Here is a 26,687-nt window from a genome sequence, read left to right as displayed (position 1 = left end):
ATTTAAGTGAGACTCGGAAGGACTTTAGTGAGTCGGAAAATCCATCGAAATCGATTTAAATCGATTTTTTAGACACTTGAATCCATTTAAGTTCGGAAAATGTACATGGTTAATCGATTTGGATCGATTTAAAATTGATTTACAGTCAATTTAAATTGACCGCAAACCATTTCTGTCAGTGCGGGTAGGGCAACTTCAGAGGTTAAGTTCTTAAAATTGCAATCAAGGCTAATAAGGATATTTTAAGCGTATTTGGTATTCTTTTCTAAACTTGCATAGCCGCGTATTTACTGCTACATTATAATATTTATGGGACCTGAGAGAAAGAAAAAGCCAGAAATTTTTTTAATCAAACTATACCATTGTTTTGTATTTCCGATATATGAGGTTCTGTTTCGTCTGAACTTTTTGTTTATTATTTGGCTTTTTTTGTCTAAGTTGATCTGTTTTGCCGCTCTAGTTAAGATTGCAGCAAAACAAGGTTTCAACGAACAGGGGAAAAAGAAAGCAAAGTGGTTATAAATTAGTTTCTGATTCTTATTGACAAGAAACGACCTATTGAGTTCTGATAGGGCGATGTCTGACCCGGGTCGAGGTTTGTGACTTATATTTTGACCGAGACGGGTCAAACACATCTCACAGTTCGACCGAAAATCCAGAGTCGAGAAGGCTCTTTTGTCAAACTCAAGTCGAGTCGGTCGAAACATAAAGTAGAACAGAAAGTCGAAACATAAAGTCGAACGCAAAGTCAAAACATAAATTTGAACTTAGAATGCTTACGGAGAACTCTTTTTTTTTGGCGTACAAAACCTGTCTGATTGTCGAACACAGTCAAAGTTTTTTCAGTCAAAACTTTTCCCTCGGTCGAACAGTCGAAATTTTTTTCCTCGGTCGAAACGCTTGTCGTTCAAAAAATCCTGGGTCAAACTCAGTCGAAACGTTTTCCTCGGTCAAACTTGGTCAAAATGTTTCTCCTCGGTATAACTTGGTCAAAAATTTCTTCATTGGGAAACATATTTGAAACACAGACAGCTTGGATTGAGTCGGTCGAAACATATCGGGCCTGGGTTGAGACGGTCGAAATCTACCAAATCTAACATAAATCGCAAACCTCAACCCGGGGAGTCATTTGCTTTCAAAATAACTTCGAAATTGACTTCTCATTCAAGAGAAGTCGGGACTCTTTTCCACCTCCCATGCACATACTCTAGCTTTTTGAATTTGCTTACTTGTCTTACGCGTTATTAAGGCTGATGTTACGTTCTAAGGTTTGGCAGTATGCAGGTGTTCTCAAAATTTTGTTTGTTCACCATGCAAAGTTGCATTACTTTATGACTGTGGTACAGCACATACTGCATGTGCAGTAACCAAGTAACCTCTGCTGCACACTAACTTTGGATCACATATTGTTATTTATAATTATATATTGTTATTACGTAATGGCCAAGGTCATGCAGTGTTGATCGCTGCGTAGATTCTGTATGTTTAGTTGTTAAGCTTTGCGTACCGAGTTACGTTTTCAAAGCCGGTTCACAGAACCGCTGATGATGTTAACCCAAAAACAACAGTTTCCAATTTGAATTAAAGTATTGAAACTAATCATTTTCAATTACGAGTAAAGCTTTACTTCACTTTACTACATGGCGCAGGCAGCAGGATTCATGGCACAGGATAACAGAACAGACATGTGTATCCCAGTGTTCTGGACGTCCGCTAGCTCGGATCCACCGTGGAATTTCAAAATTTGGTTGCATCAATTCATGTTAGCAGAGACCGTCAAAGAAAGTGTAAATCCTGAGATATTACAAGAAAAACCAAAAGAAGTAATTGATGAGCCAATGCCTCGACCGGAAACTCCAGGAGATCATGAAACTGCTCAGGCAAAAATAGATTGGGAGGCGAGAGATAGATTAAGAAGAGACAGAGTTATACTCGAAAATGAAGAGAGAAGAGAACGAGGTCCGAAAGTAGGACATAATGTGTTCTATATCGAAGTTCAAAAACGACTTACGTCTCGTCTATTTTTGGCATTAGGCACAGAAGGAAAGAAAAAATTCGTACAGAAAAATCCACATATCGAAATCTCAAAAGTTGAGTTCAGAGAGATGGTGATATTAGCTAAAGTATCATTTGAAAAGACGAAAAACATTACGTACGAGAGATATAGATTATTCACCAGGACACAGAATCTGGAGAGACGTTGGAGTCTTTTCATGCGGCTTTAACTGCTCAAGCAGCTACGGCCGTATTGGATGGTTTAGAGGACGAATTGGCGAGAGATCTATTTATATCACGAATGAAGAATACTGTATTGCAAGATACATTGACTTTTGAAACCTTCACACCGGATAAAGTATTGAAACGGGCCATTAAATTTGAACAAAGCAAACAAACGACACAAGCGTTTCAAAAATCGGTGGTAGGAAGTTCAATGGGAGGAAAACTTCTTGAGCCTCAGACTAAAACAAAACAGGAACCAATTATGGCAGTTGGGAGCAAGAATCAGAATTAAAAACGATCGAATCGAGACCAATTCAAGAAGAAGTGGAACGATAACAAAGATAAAAACAGAACTGAAAAAAACCATGTACTAGATGTGGTAGAATCTTTGGTGAAAGACATTTGAAATTTGTCCAGCTATGGGAAAAACATGTAAAAGCTGCAATAAGCCAAATCACTTCCCTAAATGTTCAGGTCGAACCAGGTGAATGAAATTGCGGAAGAAAATTCTATTTCAGAAGAAGAATGCAACTTAATTCGTAGTTCTGATTCCTGTGAAGAGTTTGAAATCATGGCGTTGGAATCAAAATTACAGGCCTCAGATGGAAATATTGGAAAATTGATATCAGAAATCAAAAGTAAAGAGACGAGATTGGATACAAAAGATGTTCGAAAAATCGACATTAGAAGGGATCCAAGATCACACAAAATAAAAGCTTGGAAAGCGTTGGTAAGAATCGATACACATATTATCAATATTACAATTGACACGGGAAGTCAGTATCTTTTCTGAATTGGACAACGGCCAAGCAACTGATGGAGGGAGCTACAAAGATAAAGTTCATCCCACCTGAAGAACTGAATCTGTCGACGCAATTTGTTGATTATAACAAACAACCAATTCAAATACTTGGTGCATTATGTATTAGTATCAGGTCAGCAGGGTGGGAAATGACAGACGCAAGGAAAACTGGCAATACAAACAACACAGAAGTCTGCACCATCACAAAAATCCAGGTTTGACGTGCTACTGTATGAGCAGCCGGAAGGTAGGAAAAATCAGTTTGGCAAAAAATTCCCGTTTCTTTTTGATCGAAAAGGGGAATCGAAAATCCAAGTGGTGAACACAAAATGCAAATACCCACTATGTCCCATTCAGGAAAAAGGTAGGAGGATTCCTATTCATATACAAGACAAGATGCAAGCTGAATTATCGAAACTGTTATCGGAGGGTCATATAACAAAATCGGACAAATGCACGAGTGACTGTTTCATTGCTCCGATAGTTATAACTGTAAAAAAAGATGATTCCATTAAGTTGGCGCTAGATGCAAAACCAATAAATAGGCAACTGTATAAAAACAAATATCAGATGCCGAATGGGGATGAATTACTGGATGGAGTCAGTCAGATAGTAACTGCTAATACAGTTGGCATGTTGTATTTCACTGTTTTGGATTTGAAATATGCCTATAAACAAATTAAACTGAATGCTGAAACAGTTAAGCACTGTAATTTTAACATAGTGGGTGGACAGGCAACAGGTACATATAGGTTTTTAACCGGGTTCTATGGATTAGCGGATATGCCTGCAGAATTTCAAAAAACTATGGATCGAACATTGAATCATGCAAAATTTACCTTCTGTTTCCTGGATGACATTTTAATCGTATCCAAGGGAGATGAACATGAACATGAACAGTTACTGATAAATGTTTTGAAGAAATTGGACAATAAAAACCTAGCCTTAAAAATGGAAAAATGTACATTTTTTCAATCAGAGGTGAGTTGGCTAGGTCAACAACTTACGTCAGAAGGCAGAACACCAAAAATCACTAAAACAGAGACAATTCTAGAATTGCAACATCCGAAGTCTTTAAAACAATTAAGATCATTTATGGGTAGTGTTAACCATCTTTCTAAATTTATCCCTAACGCTGCGAGTTTAACTGACAGACTCAGACCATTGTTACGTGAAGAAAAAGACAAAAAAAAGATGAAGAGTGTCAAAATGCCTGTGAAAAAATTCGAGTGGGGGGGAAGAACACTCGATGATCTTTGAAGAGATAAAAACAGCGGTGGCAGGAATCGCACAAATCCAATACTATGATCCTAAAAAGGAAACTTGGATAAAATGTGATGCTAGCCATAGTGGTCTCGGAGCAACGTTAGAACAAAAAACGGAAGATAATGAATGGGTACCTATTGCGTTCGCATCAAGTTATCTTAACGTTCAAGAAAAAAAGTATTCAACAAACGATTTCGAACTGCTCGCAGTAGTTTGGGCGGTAGATAGATTTGAACACTACCTACTGGGGAAAGAATTCATTCTGGCTACAGGCCATAAGGCTCTTACATCAGCCTTAGGTGAATACAAGTCTAACAAAACGTACCAATCCCGACTTACTAGGTGGGTAGATAGGTTATTACCTTACCAATTTAAAGTAGTATATATACCAGGAAAAGACATGGGAATTTTGGATTATATGTCAAGAGAACCAAACGGGGAGCCGTGGTTAGAGACATATTTAGATGGAAATTTCGTTGTGGCATCGATTGAATGTTTTCATAAAGCACTCAACTGCTTAAGCAGTCGGTTAAATGTTACAGCAAAAGAAATTCAGGATGAAAATATTCTAGAACATTCTGGATTGAGAGACACATTGAATGAATTGAAAGATAAGTCATCCCATAGTTGCTATAGCAACCGTTCTGTCCAAAAACGAATACGGCTCGACCGGAATGAAAACGGTCTAAACTCAAGTCTTTCAAAGTTTGAGCAAAACAATTTATGTAAAATTTCTCCTTGCAAATGGTCGGTTGATAAAATCACTAAACGAAATTCACCCACTAAACAAGTATATCTAGAAATGAGCAGCAGATTGGAGGAGAAACTAAAAAAGACAGTGAAAATAGTGGAACGGGATAGAAGTAGAGACCAATTGTTAGAACAAGGGACGGAAACAACATACCGGAGAACAAGAACAGTGCATCGAGGACAAGATTCCGACAGTTCAGAGCATGATACGCCACAGATCGAATGGCGGAAAATGGACCTTATTAATCGGAGAAGGGATTCGGGTCAATCGACGTCAACACTGACACACTTAGAGACTACGCTAGCAGAGCCTCAAAGACTGATTTCGTTTTGGGATCTAGTAGGATTCGAGCGGGCTGATAAAGTAATTTCAGGAAGCTTGTTGGAATTGGAAGCATCAACCAATATGCTCAGCCCACAGGAGGACACCTCAGAAGGAGTTTATCGAAAAATTATCGAGGTAGACCTTACGGCAGACAGTTCCACCTCAAGCCCGGAGGTTAGTCTAGTTGGAGGACAGAAGAGTGTGCGCAAGTCCAGAAAGGAAGAATTCCGATTAGCAGAAGAAGTAGAAGACAACAATCTAAATAACTTATCGAAGCTTTTCGACCGAAATTTACTGGCGGAGTTAACCACGGAGGACACGTGGATGGATCGTCTGAGGAGAGTGATAGAACGGAAAGATCGCCATTCATTTGAACTGATGGGACCTTACACAAATTCACTCTGGCATCAAATGGCCGTTGTAGACGACTGCATAGTAGTAGATGGGAGACTTGCAGATCGGGGACAACTACGCCCTGCAGTTCTCAAACGAATTCACCGAGGCCACCCAGGACAAGAAGCGATGTTAGACGTATCAAAGTACCTGTGGTGGCCACACATGCACAAAGACATTGTGAATTTGGCAGAGGAATGTCGTAGTTGTTCTCGCTATGGTAAGAATGTTAAATATATTATACCTAATAATGAGTCAAAACCTCTCCCACTGCTCACGCAGCTGCCGGGGCAAGAGCTGCAATTAGATTACGCCGGCCCTTTAGAAGATAAGAAGTGGAAGAAAATCTACTTGCTTACAGCCATAGATAGATACTCAAAAATTCCATCAGTAAAAATAACAAAATCGACCGGGGGAAAGTCATGGGTGAACTTTCTGCGTACTTATATTGATACACACGGAATACCGGAATCAATAAGAACGGATCAATTCTCAGCATTTAAAGGAAAAACAATGAAAAAATTCTGTTCTGAAAATAATATCGAACTAAAATTCTGCCCGGTAGGGGACCATCGGGGATGCGGGCTTGTTGAGCGAACTATTCAAACAATAAAATGGAGACCGGGAGTTATGTTATTGGATGAAAATGTCACATCAATAAAACTTGCTCTTAGCACGATAATTAGAGACTTTGATGCAGTGAACAAAAAACGATTAAATGTTCGCCATTCGAGGCACACTTTGGACGACTTCCAAAAACGGAATTCAAGATATTAAGGGATAAGTTCATTAAAAAATCTGATCGTTTAGATAAGGAACATCTGGAGCGCTCAGCCCTCACAACATCGCAGTTAAAACGAAGGATCGATCAGTCGCGTGAGCATGTGAAAATTGTGAAAAAAGGTCAAAACAGCAGAGACGCCAGTCCCAAGTTCAAAGTTGAGGTAGAATTGCTAAAAATAGAGACCGGGCGAAAATTCTGAGAACATTATTGGAGGCGAATGCCCGTTGGAACACGACAAGAAGAGATACGTCGGCGAATGGCATTAGAAGATTAGTAGACGAGACGAGTACAATTAACCCAGATTTACGGAAAGAGTTATTCTATTCGTGGGAATACGGGTTTATTGAAGATAAACTTGAGGAGATAGAGCCAAGTACAATTAACCTCCTGAGAAAAGACGAAAACTGGAAAAGTGGAAAAGCACTGACTAACCCATAAAAAGGGAAAGTTGTTTCAGAAACCCCACACACAGTTAAAACAGCTGCAGGAGCAGTGTATAGAAAAAGTGACATTGCTCAAGCAAAAATCAATACTGACTACACGAGAGATAAAAGCCCGAAAAAGAACATTCCAGACGAAGTCCACATGTAAGCGAGCCCAGATCGAAGTCGAAGAAAAAGGAAGGGGGTTCAAAGAAGAAGACTAATGATTCTGACGAAATGCCGGAGACACAACAACGTTCGAACTTGGACAATACAGTGGAGCTTTATCAGAATAGTCAACAAAATGTACCTCAAAAGAATTAGAGGTGAATGGAGGCCTTAATCTGGCTGTAAAGAGAACTGAACCAAACAATGCCGGTCCAGTGTCGGGAAATAAAGAGAGTGTAGAATCGAAAGGTGCTGAGAAGAGGGAGAAGAGACTAGAAAACAAAAAGCTGCAGCAACAGCACGAGAAAAATCTCAGACGGAGGAGGATGATGCAAATAACATGTTCTCTCCCAAAAAGGCCCGGAATCTAAACACATCAACTCCGAGAAAAGAGTTGAAGGACAAGAGTAAGGAAATCACTCGGAATACCTCAGCAGAAAAGATATTAGAGATATTTCAAAGCCGTGACTTAGTCACTGAAGATTGGAATCTGCTGGCGGATCAGGTATTGACAAGGAGAGTCCAGAGAGAGGCAGAAGCAATCCCGAAGAATGCAGATGGAAGCGAGGATGAAAGAAACAATGCACCTCCAGGTTTTTAAGACGAATCAGGCGAGACTGAAGTACCAATCAGACGGAGCGGAAGACAAACGAAAAACAAGGGCCCCATTCGTTTCGGAAATCCAGAGACACACTCCATTAAGTTAATTACGACCGACCAAGACATAACCGATCTTAACAAAGCGGCGCTAGAGGCATACAGAGTAAAATTAGCAAAACTGAAAACAGATGTCAGTAGGCCGATTGAGACATAGTTGGGATTATTGGAAAAGCATCTATTTCGGCGGAAATTTGGAAGTGGGGCACTAGATATCTCAAGGACTTGGAACGCGACATGGCAAGTAGCATTATATGTGGAGGAAATCGAAACAGTAGATCAGAATCGAGAAGTGGAAGATTAGAAAGGAGAATCATATAAACTCATAACCGTTGAAACCAATTAAACTGAGTACCAAAACTCATAATCTATCTAAATTTCAGATGTATACTATCTAAAATTTTGTTAGTCCAAGGGGAGTGTTGTACAGCACATACTGCATGTGCAGTAACCAAGTAACCTCTGCTGCACACTAACCTTGGATCACATATTGGTATCTATAATTATATATTGTTATTACAAAATGCTCAAGGTCATGCAGTGTTGTTGATCGATGCGTAGATTCTGTATTTTTAGTTGTTAAGCTTTGCATACCGAGTTACGTTTGTAAAGCTGGTTCAGAGAACCGCAGATGATGTTAACACAAAAACAACAGTTTCAAAATTGAATTAACGTATTGAAACTAATCATTTTCAATTACGAGTAAAGCTTTACTTCACTTTACTACAATGACAACGCAATAAAATTTTTTTCAAAAATAGGAATTTATTTGTGATGGAGTAAAGTGGAAAAAAGTTGAACTCATCTCTCTTTTGTTAGCTCACATAATAATCATAGTAATATTTAAAAATTGTTTCCAGTCTAATGTTACCAAAATACTCACAGGGATTTTTATTTACTCGTGTACAAAAATATGGAATGAGAGGTCGCCATCAGGCTGCAAGAACCTGTTTTTGGGCGGCTCAAGTTAGAAAACAGATAGGATATTTTGCATTTGCAATTTCTCTGTTTTTGTGCTTCTATTAAAAGAAGATTTATTTGGTTCTTTATGTTTTGGTGGCCAATTTAAGTTGTCTTCTTGTTTTTGTATGTAGTTTCCGGCAATAATTACATCATTTTCTAAATCAAGGTTTTTCTTTAAAATTCAGGGTTAATGCTAAATATCTAGAATTTGAGTAATTTTTCTGCTAATTCACTATCAGAATCTTGAATTTTGTTTTTGCGTGACGTAGTTGTCTGAAAATTATTGATATCATGTAACTTAAAAAATAATTTTCTTCCAAGTTCATTGTGATTTCTACTTGTTCTAGATAATGACCGAGAACTAGAAATCAAAAAAGAAAGAAACTTTTTTAATTTTAAGTTAAGTGAGTCCCCGTTAATTTCATCTTCAAAAATTGGATCGTCCCTGTTATTCAACATGTAATTTTCCGGCAATTTTGATTGAACTTGTTATTTTGATCCGTCATGGCTGTTTTGATAAAATTTATCCAATTGAGAAAAAAGAGATGACCGTGTTAAACCTTTTTTTAACGTTTTTATGCACGTACTTTTTATGATGACACTTTTCCTTCGATGATAATTCTGTTTGCTACACTACAATTCCCTTTTTCTTTTTTTCTTTTTTACTTAGTCTCATTTCTGAAGATTTTGCTCAATAATTTCAACATTTCCAATGCAAAAAAATCTATTGTCAAAAAATTGGATTTTTTGCTCCTAGTTTAAAAACTGACTCGGTTTTGCATTCGTAGAACTTTATTTTGATAAGACGTTTATATTTCATTTCAAAAGGTGTAAATGATGAGATGCCAAAGTTAGCGTATGCAGGAATCAATTATTCCATGTGGCAGAACCGGTTAAGTGTAAGCTTTGTACGCTAAGATCATTCGTTTTGAGTTTAGGTAGTTACGTCAATGATAAAAAAAAAGTCCACAAAACTAAAGCATGTGGTTTTTGATTTTTGGGATATGATTATGCAAAATTAGATTGAAACCGAATTTACCCCCAAAAAGTTGAAGCATTGAAGTTCTTCTATTATTTGTCACTTCAATTTTAAGTACTCTTTATATAAACTTGGTATTCTACCAAAGATAGAGTTTTTTTCTTTTTGCTTTTCAAAGTTAGTTCATTCTCCGTTAGCCAAGCATTTGTTTTGTCTGAGATTCGCTGATGCTTTGAATTGATGAAATGTTTTGCTCGTGTTCTGTACTGTGTCATTGGCATTAAGAAAAAGTCTGTTGTTTGATTGTTCAATGACCGGTTGATCATTGAGGTATAGGATAAATAGCAAAGGTTCTAGAACTTTAACCAATTTTGCTCATTTTTTTGTCCCAAAACTTCAAAACACTGTTTGTGATCTTCAAGTTTCAAATTAAGAAGTTGACAATATCGGCACTCTACAAAAACTGGAGTTTGATCAGAAGTATTGAGCGATTGACTGTATCAAAGGCTTTCCTAAGATCGAGGAAAGTGCACTTAGTTATTGTGTTCTGGTTGCGTGTTTCTTTCTTTATGTCTTCAATAATGGTCACAATGGTGTCTACAGTTGATCGCTTGTTATGGAATGCAAAATGGTCATTGAAGAGGAGATAAAAATTTCCAATGAGAAGTTTCACAGTGTTTTACATTAACTGCTCGAAGATATTTCCTACTATTGTAAGAAGTGAATTAGGCCAAAAAAGTTAATTATTTTTTTCTAACTCCGCCTGTTTTCGCTACTCTTAAAATTTCTTAGAAAATTACCAGACCCAAAAAAAATAAGCAAAAAATCAAAACTAATTGATCCGCAACCAATTCCTTCAGGTGATTTTTTTTGAAAATGTAATTTATTTTGTAGCAATCAGCGCTTAATTTGTTATTGGATTGTTCGATGGCTTTTACAGTTAGTTTTCTTTTCTTTTCCAAAAATTATGGCATTAGGAGAATAGTAGACGAGACGAGTACAATTATCCCAGATTTACGGAAAGAGTTATTGTATTGGTGGCAATACGGGTTTATTGAAGATAAACTTCAGGAGATAGAGCCAAGTAGAACTAATCTCCTGAGAAAAGACGAAAAACCGGAAAAGAGGAAAAGCGCTGACTAACCCATTAAAAGGGAAAGTTGTTTCAGAAACCCCACACACAGTTAAAACAGCTGCAGGAGCAGTGTATAGAAAAAGTGACATTGCTCAAGCAAAAACCAATACTAACGACACGAGAGATAAAAGCCCGAAAAAAGAACATTCCAGACAAAGTCCACATGTAAATGAGCCCAGATCGGAGTCGAAGAAAAAGGAAGGGGGTTCAAAGAGGAGACTAATGATTTTGACGAAATGACGGAGATACAACAACGTTGGAACTTGGACAATACAGTGGAGCTTTATCAGAATAGTCAACAGAATGTAACGTCAAAAGAATTAGAGGTGAATGGAGGCCTTAATCTGGCTGTAAAGAGAGCTAAAACAAACAATGCCGGTCCAGTGTCCGCAAATAAAGAGAGTGTAGAATCGCTATTTTTTTGAAAATGTAATTTATTTTGTAGCAATCAGCGCTTAATTTGTTATTGGATTGTTCGATGGCTTTTACAGATAGTTTTCTTTTCTTTTCCAAAAATTATGGACTGATGTTTTTGTGTTAACGCTTTCTTTTGCTGTCTTTGGGGTTTCAGGAATCAGTTTTGCTACTTGACTGCCGATTGATGCGAAATGGTTAGTGTTTTGAATAAATTGGCAATCAACATTTTTTGAAAACGTAATTCATATTGTAGCAATCATTGCTGTATTTGCTTCTGGATTTTTCGATGGCTTTTACAGTTTCCTTTCATCAAATTTTCCAAAGATTATCGACTGATGTTTTTATTTTCACGCTGTCTTTGGGGCTTAGAAATGTTTTTTGCTAATATAGTGCCAATTGCTGCAAAATATTTGTCGAAAAAAAGACCAATTTCTTGCGAAGTTATACTTGCGGAGGTTCTACAACTCCTTTCTTTTTCCTGAGCTTTTTGATAGGACTTTTTTGAGATGATGACTGTAGTAACTTATTTTGATAAAAATACTGTTTTTTTTTCCTCAATACCGATTTCTTAGAAACATTTGACAGCTTTTCCAAGTTACATGATAAAAATTTTGACGAAAATTTTGTTTTTTTTTTCGCTGCACTTTTAAAACTTTTTTTGTGAATCGAAATGTTTTGGTAGAAAAGTGTTTAGTAGAAAAAATACCATTTGACTTTTTTATCGAACTATTTACTGAGAGTGTAGGCTTCTAGTTCCTGGTGTCCAATGTTTATTCTCTTAATTGTTTTTGAAACTTTTATCTCAAATAAAAAAAAATTTTTTTTTGAAAGCTTCATTTATTTGTGGTCGTTTTCAGCATGGCTTATACTGTATTTTCGACTCTAAATCAAAGTTTTGAGTCGTATTAGCAGTCCATTTTCACCAAAGTGATCTGATATGTGATTTTGAATTGTTTTGCACCTACCCAAAAATGAGGGAAAAAATCAAAAACAGTATTGCTGTGTTCCGTTTTGCGAATGGCTTGTTCGTTATTTTGTAAGCTGGTGGTGTTCCCTGCAGTTTCATCTCATGTTTTAATTGCTTTCGCGGAAACTGTGGCTAAATTAATATTGAAATCTTAGATTATTTGTTGAACGCATGGATCAACCATTATACCGTCCTCATGGTTTTCTAGTGTGTTCAATTTTTTGTCAGTTACAGAACTAGGAGGGATATTTGCTTTTTTATGAAAGTTTTTTTTCAAGTTAAGAATTTTTAATCAGAACTGAACATGTTTCGATAGAATTTTCCGAAATTTCTTTTAGAAGTGTCGGTTGAACTCTTTTTCTTATGAACGTTGCTACTCCAGAGCCTCTGTTTGTGCGCGTGCAGCTTATAAGGGGCTGGTTATCATCACCAGTCAAGAAATTTGTATTTTTATCAACTTTGATCCAGTTTTTAGTCAAACGTATTACTGTTGGTTTTTCATGTGTGCCTTGAATGAAAAACTCTAATTTTCCAAAGTTTTGAGGAAGGCATCTGATGTTCTGTAAAAGAATTTAAAAAAAAACATTCGCTACGAGTCGAATTTGTTCCAATGTCCATGTCAGACTTTCGAATGTAACTTTCAAAATACAGGTTTAGACCTTTCGTTGTTTGTATATCAAAGAGACATTAAATTCATCTAAAAACCGCTTTGAAAATTCGAAGAAGAGTTAATACGTATCTATTTTGTAATATATTGGAAAACTTCTCCTAATTTGGCAAAAAATAGGTTCCCCCATATATATACATACGCACTTACATTTTTTTGTTTCTGCTTCTCCTGCGGAAATAACTGAGACAAGCAATTTCTAGACATTTTATGTTTTAAAATCCTATCTGAGCCTTTAAAAAGCATGAAATGTTTCACGGCGAAAAGCAGAATGACTAATCTTCATTGTAAACTAGAATTGATTGTGATAACAGTAGATGAATTGACAGACAACTGTCTTGTTTGCAATGCGGTAATCACAATTACAACTTAATTGAAAGACTGTTAGTTTCTTGTTTTACCCAGCAGAAATCACTGGGGTGAAACTAATAACCTGCATCAGATGTTAATTTTTTTTCTTGCACTGCGCAAATCACAGCGGCCAGCCTCACAATAACTGAAAAAAAAAAAACAGGCAGAAATCACCAGGTTTTTTCCAATAATCTTTTGAAAACATGCGCTCTACTGTTATGGTTATGTATTAAACTAAAATGAAAGTCAATTGACCTACTTCCAAGAAAAAATAAAAGAAGGAAAAACATCTCTGAACAGATTAAATGAAGAAAAAAATATATTTTGAAAGGTAAATCAACCTAATGTTGATCTTATCTAAAGAAGAGATTTCTATTCAAAGTGCGCGGTACTCATATATGAGCTAGCTTGAAAACAATTTTTCAAGGCAGGATTTTTGAACCTTCTGTTTTCTACTTTAAAACCAAGCAATTTAATCAACTTGTTTAAAACAAAAAAAATTTAGTCCAAAGCAAAAATGTCAGTTTTGCTTCCATGCGCTATCATCAATGCAATTGCGAAAGTTCAATTCAGTTTTCATCTAATTTTTGTTTTTCATTAGCTGGAGAAACTTTATCCAGGAGCAGCTCATTTCTCGCGTTAACTCTTAACAGTTATTTTTAATTGAAAAATGACTGATACTACCAGGTATTGCTTGAAGCCAAATTGTTTACAGCCTAACCTAATTAATTAACAGGATCTTTTACACCCCCCCCACACATTTAGATTTTGACTTTGAAATACGAAGTGAAAAAGAGTTATAAGGTGCTGAAACTTTGCATGGACAACAAGTTCAAGTTTACCACATTGAACATATTTAATTTTTTTACTATAAGGAAAAAATCACCAGTTTAGTCATAGTAGCTTGTAAAAAGAAACTGAACATGGGAGTTTTAGTTGCAGCGAGGGGGTTCGAAAAGAATTGATACAACGCAGCTAGGGAGATGGGGTCCAAATCATTTCTAGCAAACTTAACACAAGAGATGAAATTTTTTGATTTTGATGAGTTTTGCGTTGACATTTTTTATAAAAAAGTGGGAAGATAAAAAAGAGCTGAGAAGTCAGTTCTCGGAAACCAAACAGACATAAAACTGCGTAAATGATGCTTATACGAAAACGTTTTTAATTATGAATTTGAAGCGATTGTTGGCTAGTTCATAGAGTATGTTCAGATAGAGTACACCGTCTTTTAGTCACGCTATTTCTTTGGCCGGATAGTTCCGTGCCACTTATTGGTCTGATACTGGTACTCATTTTAATGTTGTTTATTTTTCGAAAGATCCTAAACACTTCGCTAAAAGCGATTAATTGTTGATCAATTTTCTTCCATTAAGAAAGTGGTCTGACTAAGGGCACTCAGAACTTTACGGTAACAAAAATAAAGGTTAGTTGTGAAATATAATTGGCTAGTAATAAAAAACACTTTGCATTCAAACTGAGTAAAATTTAAAAAACGAAAACGAAGATAGCCGGTTACTATGAAAGTAACACAGAATGTTCCGACCACAGTCTTTAAAAGCCAACGAATTTTTTATTAAATATTTATTTTTTTTCTGCGTGACGTATTTAATTGATCTGACATAAAAAATATAATTAAGTCATATTCGACAATCATAGTATAATAGGCAAACAGGACAACAGTTTTTGAAGAAAAACAACAAAGGAAAGAGCTCAAATTTTTTTGTCATTTTTTGTAGAAATTTTTATTCTCAAATTTTTGATTCCAAAATGGCATTAAAACTTTCCAAAAACTGAATGTATTAAATAAAAAAAATTAAGCACTAATTAAGCTATATTAAACGGCTTTAATCGAGCATAAGTAAGCGTTCTCGCTCGCTTTGCTGACGCAAACAAAGAAAAATAAATAGAAATTTCAAACCAGTGAAATTTTTGAGTTTTTTCAAATGTCTTTCGAATCACGACTGAACGAGTTTTAAAATTATAATTGTGGAAGCTGATTTCGCGTGGAAAACAAAAAAGAAGAAAAAAATAACAACACGCCCGAATACAAAGTTAAATTGTCGGAAAAATAAACAATGGGCCGCAATTTACACCAGTCGTGTGGTAAAAAAGGAGAGAGGAGAGCTGAGACATCAGTTTTCGGAATTATGCTTTAACAAGCATAAAGCTGCGTAAGTGGTGCTTACATGATGGAGTTTCTTATTTTTTTATTAGTTGTGTGTTGATCTCGTACAACCCAGGGCGAGGTCGGCGACTCATGTTGCGACGAAATGAGTAGGCGATATGGACTTTCTGCGACCGAAATTCCATCATCCCGCAGGAGATTTGAGTCGCACAAAGTCGTAACATAGCTTTTTTCTTAAGAAAAAAGGAGGGTAAGGGGAATTGTTGAATTAGAGCTGAGAAATCAATTATCGGAAGCCTAACACGCATAAAGCTGCGTAAGTGGTGCTTACATAATAAGGTTTTCTTCTTGATCTCGTGCAAGAAAAAAAAGGAGAAGGGATCGGGAGAGTGTTGCTTACATGATGGCGCTTTTGATTTTGATGAGTTGTGTGGTGATCTGGTAAATGAAAAAAACTGGGGTTGAAAAATCAGTTCTTGGAAACTTAACACACGTAAAGCTGCGTGTAAATGGTGCTTACATGATAGGGTTTTTCAAATCTCGATCTCGTGCACTAAAAAGAGGAGAGGGGATCGGGAGAAGAAAAAAAGCTGAGAAATTATTTTCAAAAACTAACAGAGATAAAGGGTAAATGGTGCTTACATGATGGCGTTTTGATTTTGATAAGTTGCGTGTTGATCTCGTCAATGAGAAAAAATGAGGGGTGACAAGTTGAAAAATCAGTTATTGGAAACTTAAAACTCGTTAAGCTGCGTGTATGTGGTGCTTACATGATAGTGTCTTTTATCTCGATCTCGTGCACTAAAAAGAGGAGATTAGATCGGGGAAAAAAAGCTGAGAAATCATTTTTAAAAACTAACAGAGATGAAGGGTAAAGTGGTGCTTACATAACGGCGAGTTTTGATTTTGTTTGGTTGTGTGGTAATCTAATAAAAAACGAGGGGAGGTGGAAAGGTTGAAACAGAGCTGAGAACTCAGTTCTCAAAAAAAATTAGAGTTCAATTCAGAAATGAAGGGCTCACATGATGGCGTTTTTGATTTTGATGAGTTGCGTGTTGATCTCGTACATGAGAAAAAAGGAGGGATGAAAATTTGAGAAATCAGTTTTCGGATACTTTACACACGTGAAACGGTGTATAAGTGGTGCTCACATGATGGCGTTTTTGATTTTGATGAGTTGTGTGTTGATCTCGTACATGAGAAAAAAGGAGGGATGAAATTTTGAGATATCAATTTTCGGATACCTTACACACGTGAAGCGGTGTATAAGTGTTGCTCACATGATGGCGTTTTTGATTTTGATGAGTTGCGTGTTGATCTCGTACATGAGAAAAAAGGAGGGATGAAAATTTGAGAAATCAGTTTTCGGATACTTTACACACGTGAAACGGTGTATAAGTGGTGCTCACATGATGGCGTTTTTGATTTTGATGAGTTGTGTGTTGATCTCGTACATGAGAAAAAGGAGGGATGAAAATTTGAGACATCAATTTTCGGATACCTTACACACGTGAAAGCTTACACACGTGTTGCTTACATGATGAAGTTTTTAATTTTGATGAGTTGTGTGTTGATCTCGTAAATGAGGAAAAAGGAGGGGTGAAGTTTTGAGAAATCAATTTTCGGATACCTTACACACGTGAAACGGTGTATAAGTGTTGCTTAGAAGATGGCGTTTTTGATTTCATTGAGTTGTGTGTTGATCTCGTACATGAGAAAAAGGAGGGATGAAAAATTGAGAAATCAATTTTTGGATACCTTACACAAGTGAATCGGTGTAAAATTGTTGCTTACAAGATGGCGTTTTTGATTTTAATGAGTTGTGTGTTGATCTCGTAAATGAAGAAAAATGAAGTTGAAAAGTCAGTTTTTGGAAACTTAACAAACGTAAAGCTGCGTGTATAAGTGTTGCTCACATGATGGCGTTTTTGATTTTGATGAGTTGTGTGTTGATCTCGTAGAGGTAGCAGATGAGAAGGTATCTCTCCAGGGCGATTGAGATGAGGATGAAGAGGGTGGTGAAGTAGGTGCAGTGGAACAGGAAGAAGTAGAGGGCACAGGGGATGTTGTTCATGTCCGGGTCCATCCAGATGAAGATGTCCATCGGAATCACTTCAACAAGTCAGAAAAATACATAAAACAAGAAGATGTCCATCGGAATCACTTCAACAAGTCAGAAAAAAACATAAAACAAGAAGATGTCCATCGGAATCACTTCAACAAGTCAGAAAAAAACATAAAACAAGAAGATGTCCATCGGAATCACTTCAACAAGTCAGAAAAAAACATAAAACAAGAAGATGTCCATCGGAATCACTTCAACAAGTCACAAAAATACATAAACAAAAGATGTCCATCGGAATCACTTCAACAAGTCAGAAAAATACATAAAACAAGAAGATGTCCATCGGAATCACTTCAACAAGTCAGAAAAATACATAAAACAAGAAGATGTCCATCGGAATCACTTCAACAAGTCAGAAAAAAACATAAAACAAGAAGATGTCCATCGGAATCACTTCAACAAGTCACAAAAATACATAAACAAAAGATGTCCATCGGAATCACTTCAACAAGTCAGAAAAATACATAAAACAAAAGATGTCCATCGGAATCACTTCAACAAGTCAGAAAAATACATAAAACAAGAAGATGTCCATCGGAATCACTTCAACAAGTCAGAAAAATACATAAACAAAAGATGTCCATCGGAATCACTTCAACAAGTCAGAAAAATACATAAACAAAAGATGTCCATCGGAATCACTTCAACAAGTCAGAAAAATACATAAACAAAAGATGTCCATCGGAATCACTTCAACAAGTCAGAAAAATACATAAAACAAAAGATGTCCATCGGAATCACTTCAACAAGTCAGAAAAATACATAAAACAAGAAGATGTCCATCGGAATCACTTCAACAAGTCAGAAAAAAACATAAAACAAGAAGATGTCCATCGGAATCACTTCAACAAGTCACAAAAATACATAAACAAAAGATGTCCATCGGAATCACTTCAACAAGTCAGAAAAATACATAAAACAAAAGATGTCCATCGGAATCACTTCAACAAGTCAGAAAAATACATAAAACAAGAAGATGTCCATCGGAATCACTTCAACAAGTCAGAAAAATACATAAACAAAAGATGTCCATCGGAATCACTTCAACAAGTCAGAAAAATACATAAAACAAGAAGATGTCCATCGGAATCACTTCAACAAGTCACAAAAATACATAAACAAAAGATGTCCATCGGAATCACTTCAACAAGTCAGAAAAATACATAAACAAAAGATGTCCATCGGAATCACTTCAACAAGTCAGAAAAATACATAAAACAAGAAGATGTCCATCGGAATCACTTCAACAAGTCAGAAAAAAACATAAAACAAGAAGATGTCCATCGGAATCACTTCAACAAGTCACAAAAATACATAAACAAAAGATGTCCATCGGAATCACTTCAACAAGTCAGAAAAATACATAAAACAAAAGATGTCCATCGGAATCACTTCAACAAGTCAGAAAAATACATAAAACAAGAAGATGTCCATCGGAATCACTTCAACAAGTCAGAAAAACATATAAAACAATTAAAATTGAACGAAATTAAAAAAAATATAGGTATATAATTAAGAACTGTTTTCTAATAGACAATTCCGATTTATATGAAATCGTTTTTTTAGTTAGTATCTTGATCTATAAATGTTAGTATCTTGATCTTCGTGTTTTTTTTTGGTTTTCCAGAGTCTCGCCTCGATGAGCCTCAGGGCTCGTGCGCGATCCTTATGAGTTAAATACTGTATATGTATATTTTCTCACTAAATATATCAAACTTCAAAAACTTTTAGCTGTATTGTCACACTTGAATTTAGCCAAATTGTGATGATCTCTATCACACATCAGGAAAAAAACAGAGCTCCTTTGCCTGTTCTTATACTTGAGTTGAGTCAATCTACAAAATCATATTGACACTTTTAACTTTTTTTTCAACTTTTGGTGTTCTGGCTCAAATTTTGTTAGTCGAAGAAGCAAGGTTCAACCATAGAGCAAAAATTCGTATGTGACTATGGTTTTGCTATAAAACTTGTTGAAAAGATTCGCTTATACCCTGCTTGTTTCCGGGTCTATCGAAATGAAACGATACGACTTTGTTTTAAAACAGAACCTAGCCAAATGATGAACAGGACTTTTCTCTTATAGTTCCCCGGCATAAAGCTCCTCACCCCATAAATGTAACATTACAGCGTGTCTAATTTTTTTGTAGGCTGGGTGTTTGAAGTGTTAGACTCAAACCAAAAACGGTCATCAAAAGTTTTAGCTATGAGACAGAAATTCGTATTTTTAATTACAAAGTTTGTAAAATGTAATCGAAAAAAGCCGAGAAGCGATAATTCGTAACAGATGTAATTCGATTAAGCGGCAAACACTAATTTATGCGCATCAATCCTCTCGTGGTCGATGTAAGCGTATTCTACTTATGCTAATGTCGTCTGTTACGAATTATCGCCTGCTACGAATTGTCGCCCAACCTAAAAAATTAACAATTTGTATGTGAAATTCTGATTGCGCCCTGGTGATTCATAGTTTCAACTCGCACTAGAGCAAAACTTTGTTAATACAAATATAATCTTGAAAAAATCGTTGGTTTGATGCAAAACCGTTAATAACACTATATGTCATATCAATGGTTTTGTTGATAGTTTTATATAAATTTTTAGCCAAACCGATTTTTTTCTTCAGAAAGATTATTTGGTGGAATTAGGCAATTTATATTTTTTGTTCAAATAAAGCAAACTGATACAGCATTTACTTGTAAGAAAAACAGTTTAAAAATGAAATCAGCCGAATAACCTCTTCCCCGCAAGATAGCCCTGAGATATGGCTCCTCAGAAATTTACTTTGACTGCAAGTCAATTTGATCTTTAATATGAAACATTATTTGAAAAATCATACTGAATAGTGTTTTGAGTTATTAACACTATGGAGTATCTATCCCATATCATAAATTTGTTAAGCAATAATTTCTGTGCGCTTGTTTGACTTTTTTGTTACATAATCAAAATATAAAGTTAATACGTGGTTAGAGGAATACGTGGTTAGATGTGACGAGCCTTATTTTTTTGGATTTTTTTTTTCGTACAAAAGTAACTTTAGGAAAAAAGTACGTTGAAAAAATAACTCAAAATTGTAATTGATTTTATTTTCAGTTTCAACCAATACGAAAATCTTGAAGAAACTTGATATGATGCATTAATTTTTGAACAACAAGATGGTTTTTTGTGTGAGAGAGCTTTTTTTAAAACGCTTAAAAAGGATTAGTAAATTAAAGAACACGATGAAACATCTTACATGCAGTTAAAATACTTCAAAAATGCAATTAATTTTTATTTTTACTTTCCAGCTCCTTCACGAGGGCGTAGTTTGAGGGGTTACGCTTGAATTGAAGTGAAAAAGAAAAATTAAAAATGTGAATTAAACGTTCTCCAATTTTCAACTACTTTGCAAATGTCAATATAATTAACAGCATCGTGCAACATTTCTTTTGAAACGAATTCTGTTCAATTTTGATGATAACTAAATTTGTCTGCAAGTCGACTTTTATCATTGTCACAAAGTCTAAATAATCAGTTAGAATCAATTTAAAATGGATCAAAACGCTAAAAACTAATAAAGCATGAAAAACCATTGCAAATTAATTATAAATGAATATTTTTCACTTTTATAGAAAAAGACAAAGAATCTTCTATATAATCGATTTTTCCCCATTTTGTTGAGATGCGAATACTAATGCACACAAGGGTCACTTGCACGTTTTAAACAAAAGTTGGTTACCTGTTGTTTAATTTGAGTTTTTTCCCGAGCAACTTTGATTTGTAACCCTTTTATATTACTCAAATTTGTTGCTTTCAATCATTTTCTTAATTTATTGCGAAACTTGGGGGAAGATGAAAAATAGGAAAGGGGGAGATAGACAAAAACTCTATATTTGTTTCTATTATTAAGAATGCTCATACTAATTTTACAAAATAACCTGAAAAGTTGCAGTTTTTGTGAAAATTGCCCAAAAACAAATTTTTCATATTCTGAAAACTAATTTTTGTGGAGAGGATTAATATTTATATTAGTATGTTTTTTCTAAGTACTCTTTATATTTTTATGTATGACAATACTAGTTTGACAAGGATCGCGCACTGAAATACCCAAAAGTAAGTTTCGTAAACTCTATTGTCAGGAAATGTGCAAAATGGAGGGAGCTGGAACTGTTTGCTTTTTGAGAAAACTTAGGTTTAGAAATTGAGCAGGGCGTAGACTCGTTTTGCAAACTCGTTAATAAAACAATGAATTATAATCGATTTTTCATTCAATTTTGTTTTATGAGGATCAATTTTGTTGTCAACATGGGATTTGATTAATTTTAATAAATTCTTAGACTTCGAAAATCAATTTAAATTGTTTTTTTTTTTCAATTTTCTTAGATGTCGGTACCTAAGTTTTTTTTTGCCAGCTGATGCATATAACCATTGGTTGACTGTATAAAAACTATACTATCAAATAATTGACATATGTAGTGACTGGCCAATGATTTGTAGCAGTAGACAATTTGTAACAGACAAAAATTTGTAACAATAAGCGACAATTTGTAACAAGCAACATTTTTAACAACTTTTTGACAAGTAGCAACCAGGTGCTCCAGTTCGCTAAACGACACGAAAAGATTAGTGCGGTAAACGCTTTCCATTACAAACTCTCGCTTGTTACAATTTGGACCCTGTTGCGAATTGTCTCTTGTTACGAATCATGGTTGCATCACGATATGCATCAGCGGGCGAATGACTCTTTTTAATGTCCACTTTCCTGATTAACTTCGACCAAAAAGTCTCTATCTCATATTAGCTTTCTGAGAACGTATTTCAGAAGCAGATATCTTGAAACAGTTCATGGAAACAATAAAAATAAAATGGTTTAAAAATCTCCAAAATATATATTTGACTGAAAATTCTTGCGATAAGTTTGATTGATATTGATACTCAAAATACATTAAATCTTTCAAAAAAACGCCAAAATTGGTCGTATCAATGAGGAACCCAAAATATTCCGACTGCCCTTTGACGTCTCGATGAAAGATTTTTCGATAAGAACGTTAAAAAACGTCCAAAAAACTATTTGCCGAATTTTTACCGCTCACGTTACGGGAAAAATATATCGCGCTTTAATTATTCCAAATCGGTCAAATTGGTGGCTTTTTTCGAACCTCTCAATAATTTTACAAAACATTCGTTTTAATTTCGGGTTCAGGATAACAGTAGTTTTCAGATGATATTAAAATTACAGTCAAAATGGCTAGTTAATGATTCAAAACTTGTCTGTTGAAAAAAAAAATGACGCCGAGCAAAAATATTCCGTAACCCGCATTGGCAAAACTGAAATTGCAATCGATTGTCGCAAGTAAAATCTACAGTTCAGCAAGCTAGTTTAATTTCATGCACTATACAATGGATTTTTTTGACTTTCAAATCGATTACAGTCGGTTGCAATTTATACTTATCTTAATCGATTCGATAGTGACCAAAATCAATTCCCTAAGTGCATTTTTTGGTAGAGATTAAATACAGATTTTATACAGGTTATATACACATTTTATACAGATTATTTACCCTATAAAATCCATTGTAATTTCGTTTAAAATTAAAAAAAAAAATTCGAAATCGATAAAAACAACATAAAACCCTCTAAATAAGACCCAAGCTGATATTTTTTTTCTGATGAAAGGAGAATATGGTCTATTTTTATTGTTTTTACTGGATTTTGATTGTTTGGGAATTGATGTTGGTTGTGGGGGGATAAAGTTGAAAAAAAAAATGTTTGTTATCATCAACACGTTTTTCAGAAAAGGATCGATTCGAAAGCTTCAAAGCAGCTGCCACATAAATAGTGAGTTAAGTAGTGAAAAAAGCGGAGAATTCAGATTGATACAAACAAACCTATTGAAATACCTTCAGCGACCTTTTTCGCTATCTAATACATTGGTTTTTTCCCAATACCTGATTTTTACAAATAGTTTTTCAATATTTTTATTGTTTTTTTTGAGCTCAAAATCTGATTCATGTTGATCATTTTCTTCATTTATTACATATGTTTTTGGCCAAAATCTTGTTTATATTGGTGATTTTCATGATTTTATTGCATATTTTTGTTACCGAATCTGGTTTGTATCGATGATTTTCTTGAATTTGTGTCGTTTAGATTGAATTCAATTTTTGTTTTGAGTCTTCAAACAGCATGCTACTAAAAGTAAAAAAATCAATTCTTTAGACAATATAATCAATTTTTAGACAATATAATCGATTTTTCGGGTCCTTAGAAAATGCATTTCAATCGATTATAATCGATTTTATACAGAATCTATACAGATTTTATACCGCAAAAAAAATCCATTTTTAGACTATAAAATCGATTTTTTTTCAGAACTGTATGAAATCCCTAAATTATCCATTCTGCTGTCTAATTGGGTTACATACAATCGATTTTTAACTAGTAAAGAATCTGTATAAAAATCGATTATAATCGACTGCAATCTTATTTTTGCCAATGCCCGGGAACCCTCTCCGAAATAACGAGTTCGTTAAATTCCTAAACAAAGTGGAGCCTTAGGAAGCTTAGCTAAATACACTTAAAAGCTCTTCAAGACTGTGATGAGTTACATTAAGTGAGAGAAAAAGTTAATGACAAGTTAATCTGCCTTAAATTTTAAAATCAAAGTTAACCAGCTTGGTTTTAAACTATAATTTACCTGTCAAACACGCCACTAAGTCATTTGCTGCCAGAACGATTATCAAAGAATCGGTCGATGATTTCCTCTCCTTTTTGCTGTAAACCAGCAAAACAACAATATTGCCGATTGATCCCAGAAACGCCAGAAGAGCGGAAATCGCCAGGGTTTTAGGAGGAGGTTTATCCATGGTATAATCGTAATAATAAACCGTTGAATTATCTTGACTATTATTGACCAATGTCGAACTATTTGCCATATTGGTGATAAATTTTATCAAATAAATTAGCAGAGTTAATCACAGTTTGAAAAAAGAAGGATAATTTGTTGGAAAGGAAATAATTGTCGCAAGTCGGCGAATAGCAAAGGATGGATAAAAAGTGAATTAAAGGTATTTGCTGCTGTTTTTTCCTGCCTTTTTTCAAACCTTTTTCGCCAACTGAGGCAGATTGTAAATTGAAGGAGAACTGCTATAATTTGTTCCTTAATAAAAACAGTAAAACAGCAAGTCCTGTTTTTGAAGCCACTTTTCCTTCAAAAATTAGCTTGATAATTTATAACTTTTCCTCTGAAAAGACAAAACAGCGCGGCTTGATGAAAACTTTTTTCTAATTAGACCTCAAATATTGAGCCTTGGGGCCATAATTTATTTAGAATTAACGATCAAAACCGAGATGTTTAAATCATTTTTAACGATGGTGACGTTGAAAGCATAATGGATTCCATTAAATGAATTCCACTGAAGCTCAAGCTTCAAAAAATAGTCTCCTTTTTAAAGTTAGGCAAATTGTATAAAACAGGATATAATTGGTAGTTTTAGAAGTGATGTTTTTGGAAGTTTTGAAGCTGTTGGAGCGAATGTTACAATTTTTCATTAATGCTAAATAGAACTGCAAATTGATCAAAACAAATGTCGATGTTTGTTTGTGGAATCTTCGTTTTCGGAAGGAACTGTGTAGCTTCCTAAAACATAAAGTGGATGTTTTTGTCTCCTTTTAATTCGTGAAGAGCTCTTCAAGATACGAAAATGCCTTTCAAAAGTACTCAAAATGAAATGCAACCATTACTTTAAAATGTCAGTACCCGTGCGGATGTCTGTTGAATAAAAAAATTTCACATTATTTTTAGTTGGATGCTTTTTTTCGTTGGCAAGACAACCTAATTTATAAATCAACAGTCATTCATTAAGACCGCCCATTATTAGTTGAGATTTTTGTTCAAGCATTTTAATCCTCGCCGCATAATGTGAGCTAAATTTCAGAACAGTTGAATAATGGGCGGGATTAGAGCTGGGTGTGTTTGCAGGAAGTTTATGATTCTTTCAGCTTTTGAGTTAACTCGAAAAATAAAATAGGACGAACGAGACAGCGAAAAAAATAATTGTATAGTCAAAAAAGTTTATTAGTTTTGGAAATGTACAATTTCGGGAAAAATTTAGTTTTATCTGCATTACAGTTGTAAAATTAACAAAATAGTCGTTAGTCATTCAAAGTATTTTTCTAAAAAGTTGACGAAAAAAACTGCAGTTAGTGAATATCCTATATGGTTGGCTTAAATTTCTTCTGATTCCATTTAGCCATTTCGAAAAGCTTCAAAAAGGTTTGAATGATTTCTTTTTCAAGTCGCCTTGTAATTTTTTCATCGAATCAAACGCTATAATTTCCCTCAAGCTCAAATAATCATTTGACGGTGCCAACTATTAGAAGAGTTTTTAACTGCTTTTATGGCGCCTTTGCCTTAGCTAAAATTAATTCATCAGTAATTTAACTAAACGTTTTACGAGACGTAGATTTGACGTAGTTGGAACCAGTTTAAAGCTAATATTTATAACCAATTATATTCTTGATGAAATATAAAAAAATTTTAAATAATAAAAAATTTCTTACTAACCAATCGTGATCCATAACTAACACTGACAAGTATTTGTAGTGCTGAAACTACGAGTAGTTTCAGCACCAGAGCAGTTTGAATATAACTTGGTATACAGTTTTTCTCCTTTGGAACAAATTCCAGATAACTAACTCGCAAATACCAGTATGCGTTAGATCTTTTGAGACTAGAAGATATAAGAGTAAGATTAAAATCGGTATTAGACTAAGTATTTGTACGAATCTTTCCGGTCGAAAATAAGATAGCGTGACAAACAGACGGTGTACCTTATCTGAAGTTACTCTATGAGTGACCACGCCCGGTCATAACTCAAAGTTTTATATAGAAATTTTACGAGACGAAGATTTGACGTAGTTTATATGCAGACTTCACACGTCACGGTAACGTCCCCGGTTTGAGTTCCCCGATATAATTAGCAATGAAAAATTCTTAGCCCAATTTAAATTGGATTTCCATAGAAAAATCCGTGCTATTCATAGAAATATAAATTGGCAATTATTTATCAAAAAACATTGAAAAATTAGCGATAAATTACCGTTGATTTAGCGATAAGCTTTGTGAAAAATCAACGCTGATGTAGCAGTAAAAAACTTTATTGATACATCGGTTGGTGTTTTTGGTGTTTTGT

The 26,687-nt window shown here is 34.9% G+C and overlaps 1 protein-coding gene across 3 annotated transcripts in view; it reads right to left on the bottom strand.

Moving 5' to 3' along the window:
- LOC134847691 (uncharacterized) overlaps positions 1-26,687 on the bottom strand; it is a 65,806-nt gene that overhangs the window by 16,108 nt on the left and 23,011 nt on the right. For 2 of the 3 annotated variants that reach the window (XM_063864865.1, XM_063864866.1), the window contains exons 2-3: positions 24,191-25,132; positions 17,308-17,503 (exon numbers count right to left, since the gene is read on the bottom strand). In XM_063864865.1, the coding sequence (XP_063720935.1) occupies positions 17,308-17,503; positions 24,191-24,428 (434 nt within the window). In that variant the 5' untranslated portion in view covers positions 24,429-25,132. Of the gene's footprint in view, positions 1-17,307; positions 17,504-24,190; positions 25,133-26,059; positions 26,179-26,687 lie in introns of those variants that run through there. The other variant, XM_063864864.1, reaches the window with a different exon arrangement.

Source organism: Symsagittifera roscoffensis, chromosome 6 (assembly GCF_963678635.1).
Source record: "Symsagittifera roscoffensis chromosome 6, txSymRosc1.1, whole genome shotgun sequence".
NCBI classification, from domain to species: domain Eukaryota; kingdom Metazoa; phylum Xenacoelomorpha; order Acoela; family Convolutidae; genus Symsagittifera; species Symsagittifera roscoffensis.
The sequence above is the reverse complement of the archived record's forward strand: the minus strand, read 5'-3'. Positions and strand labels throughout refer to the sequence as shown.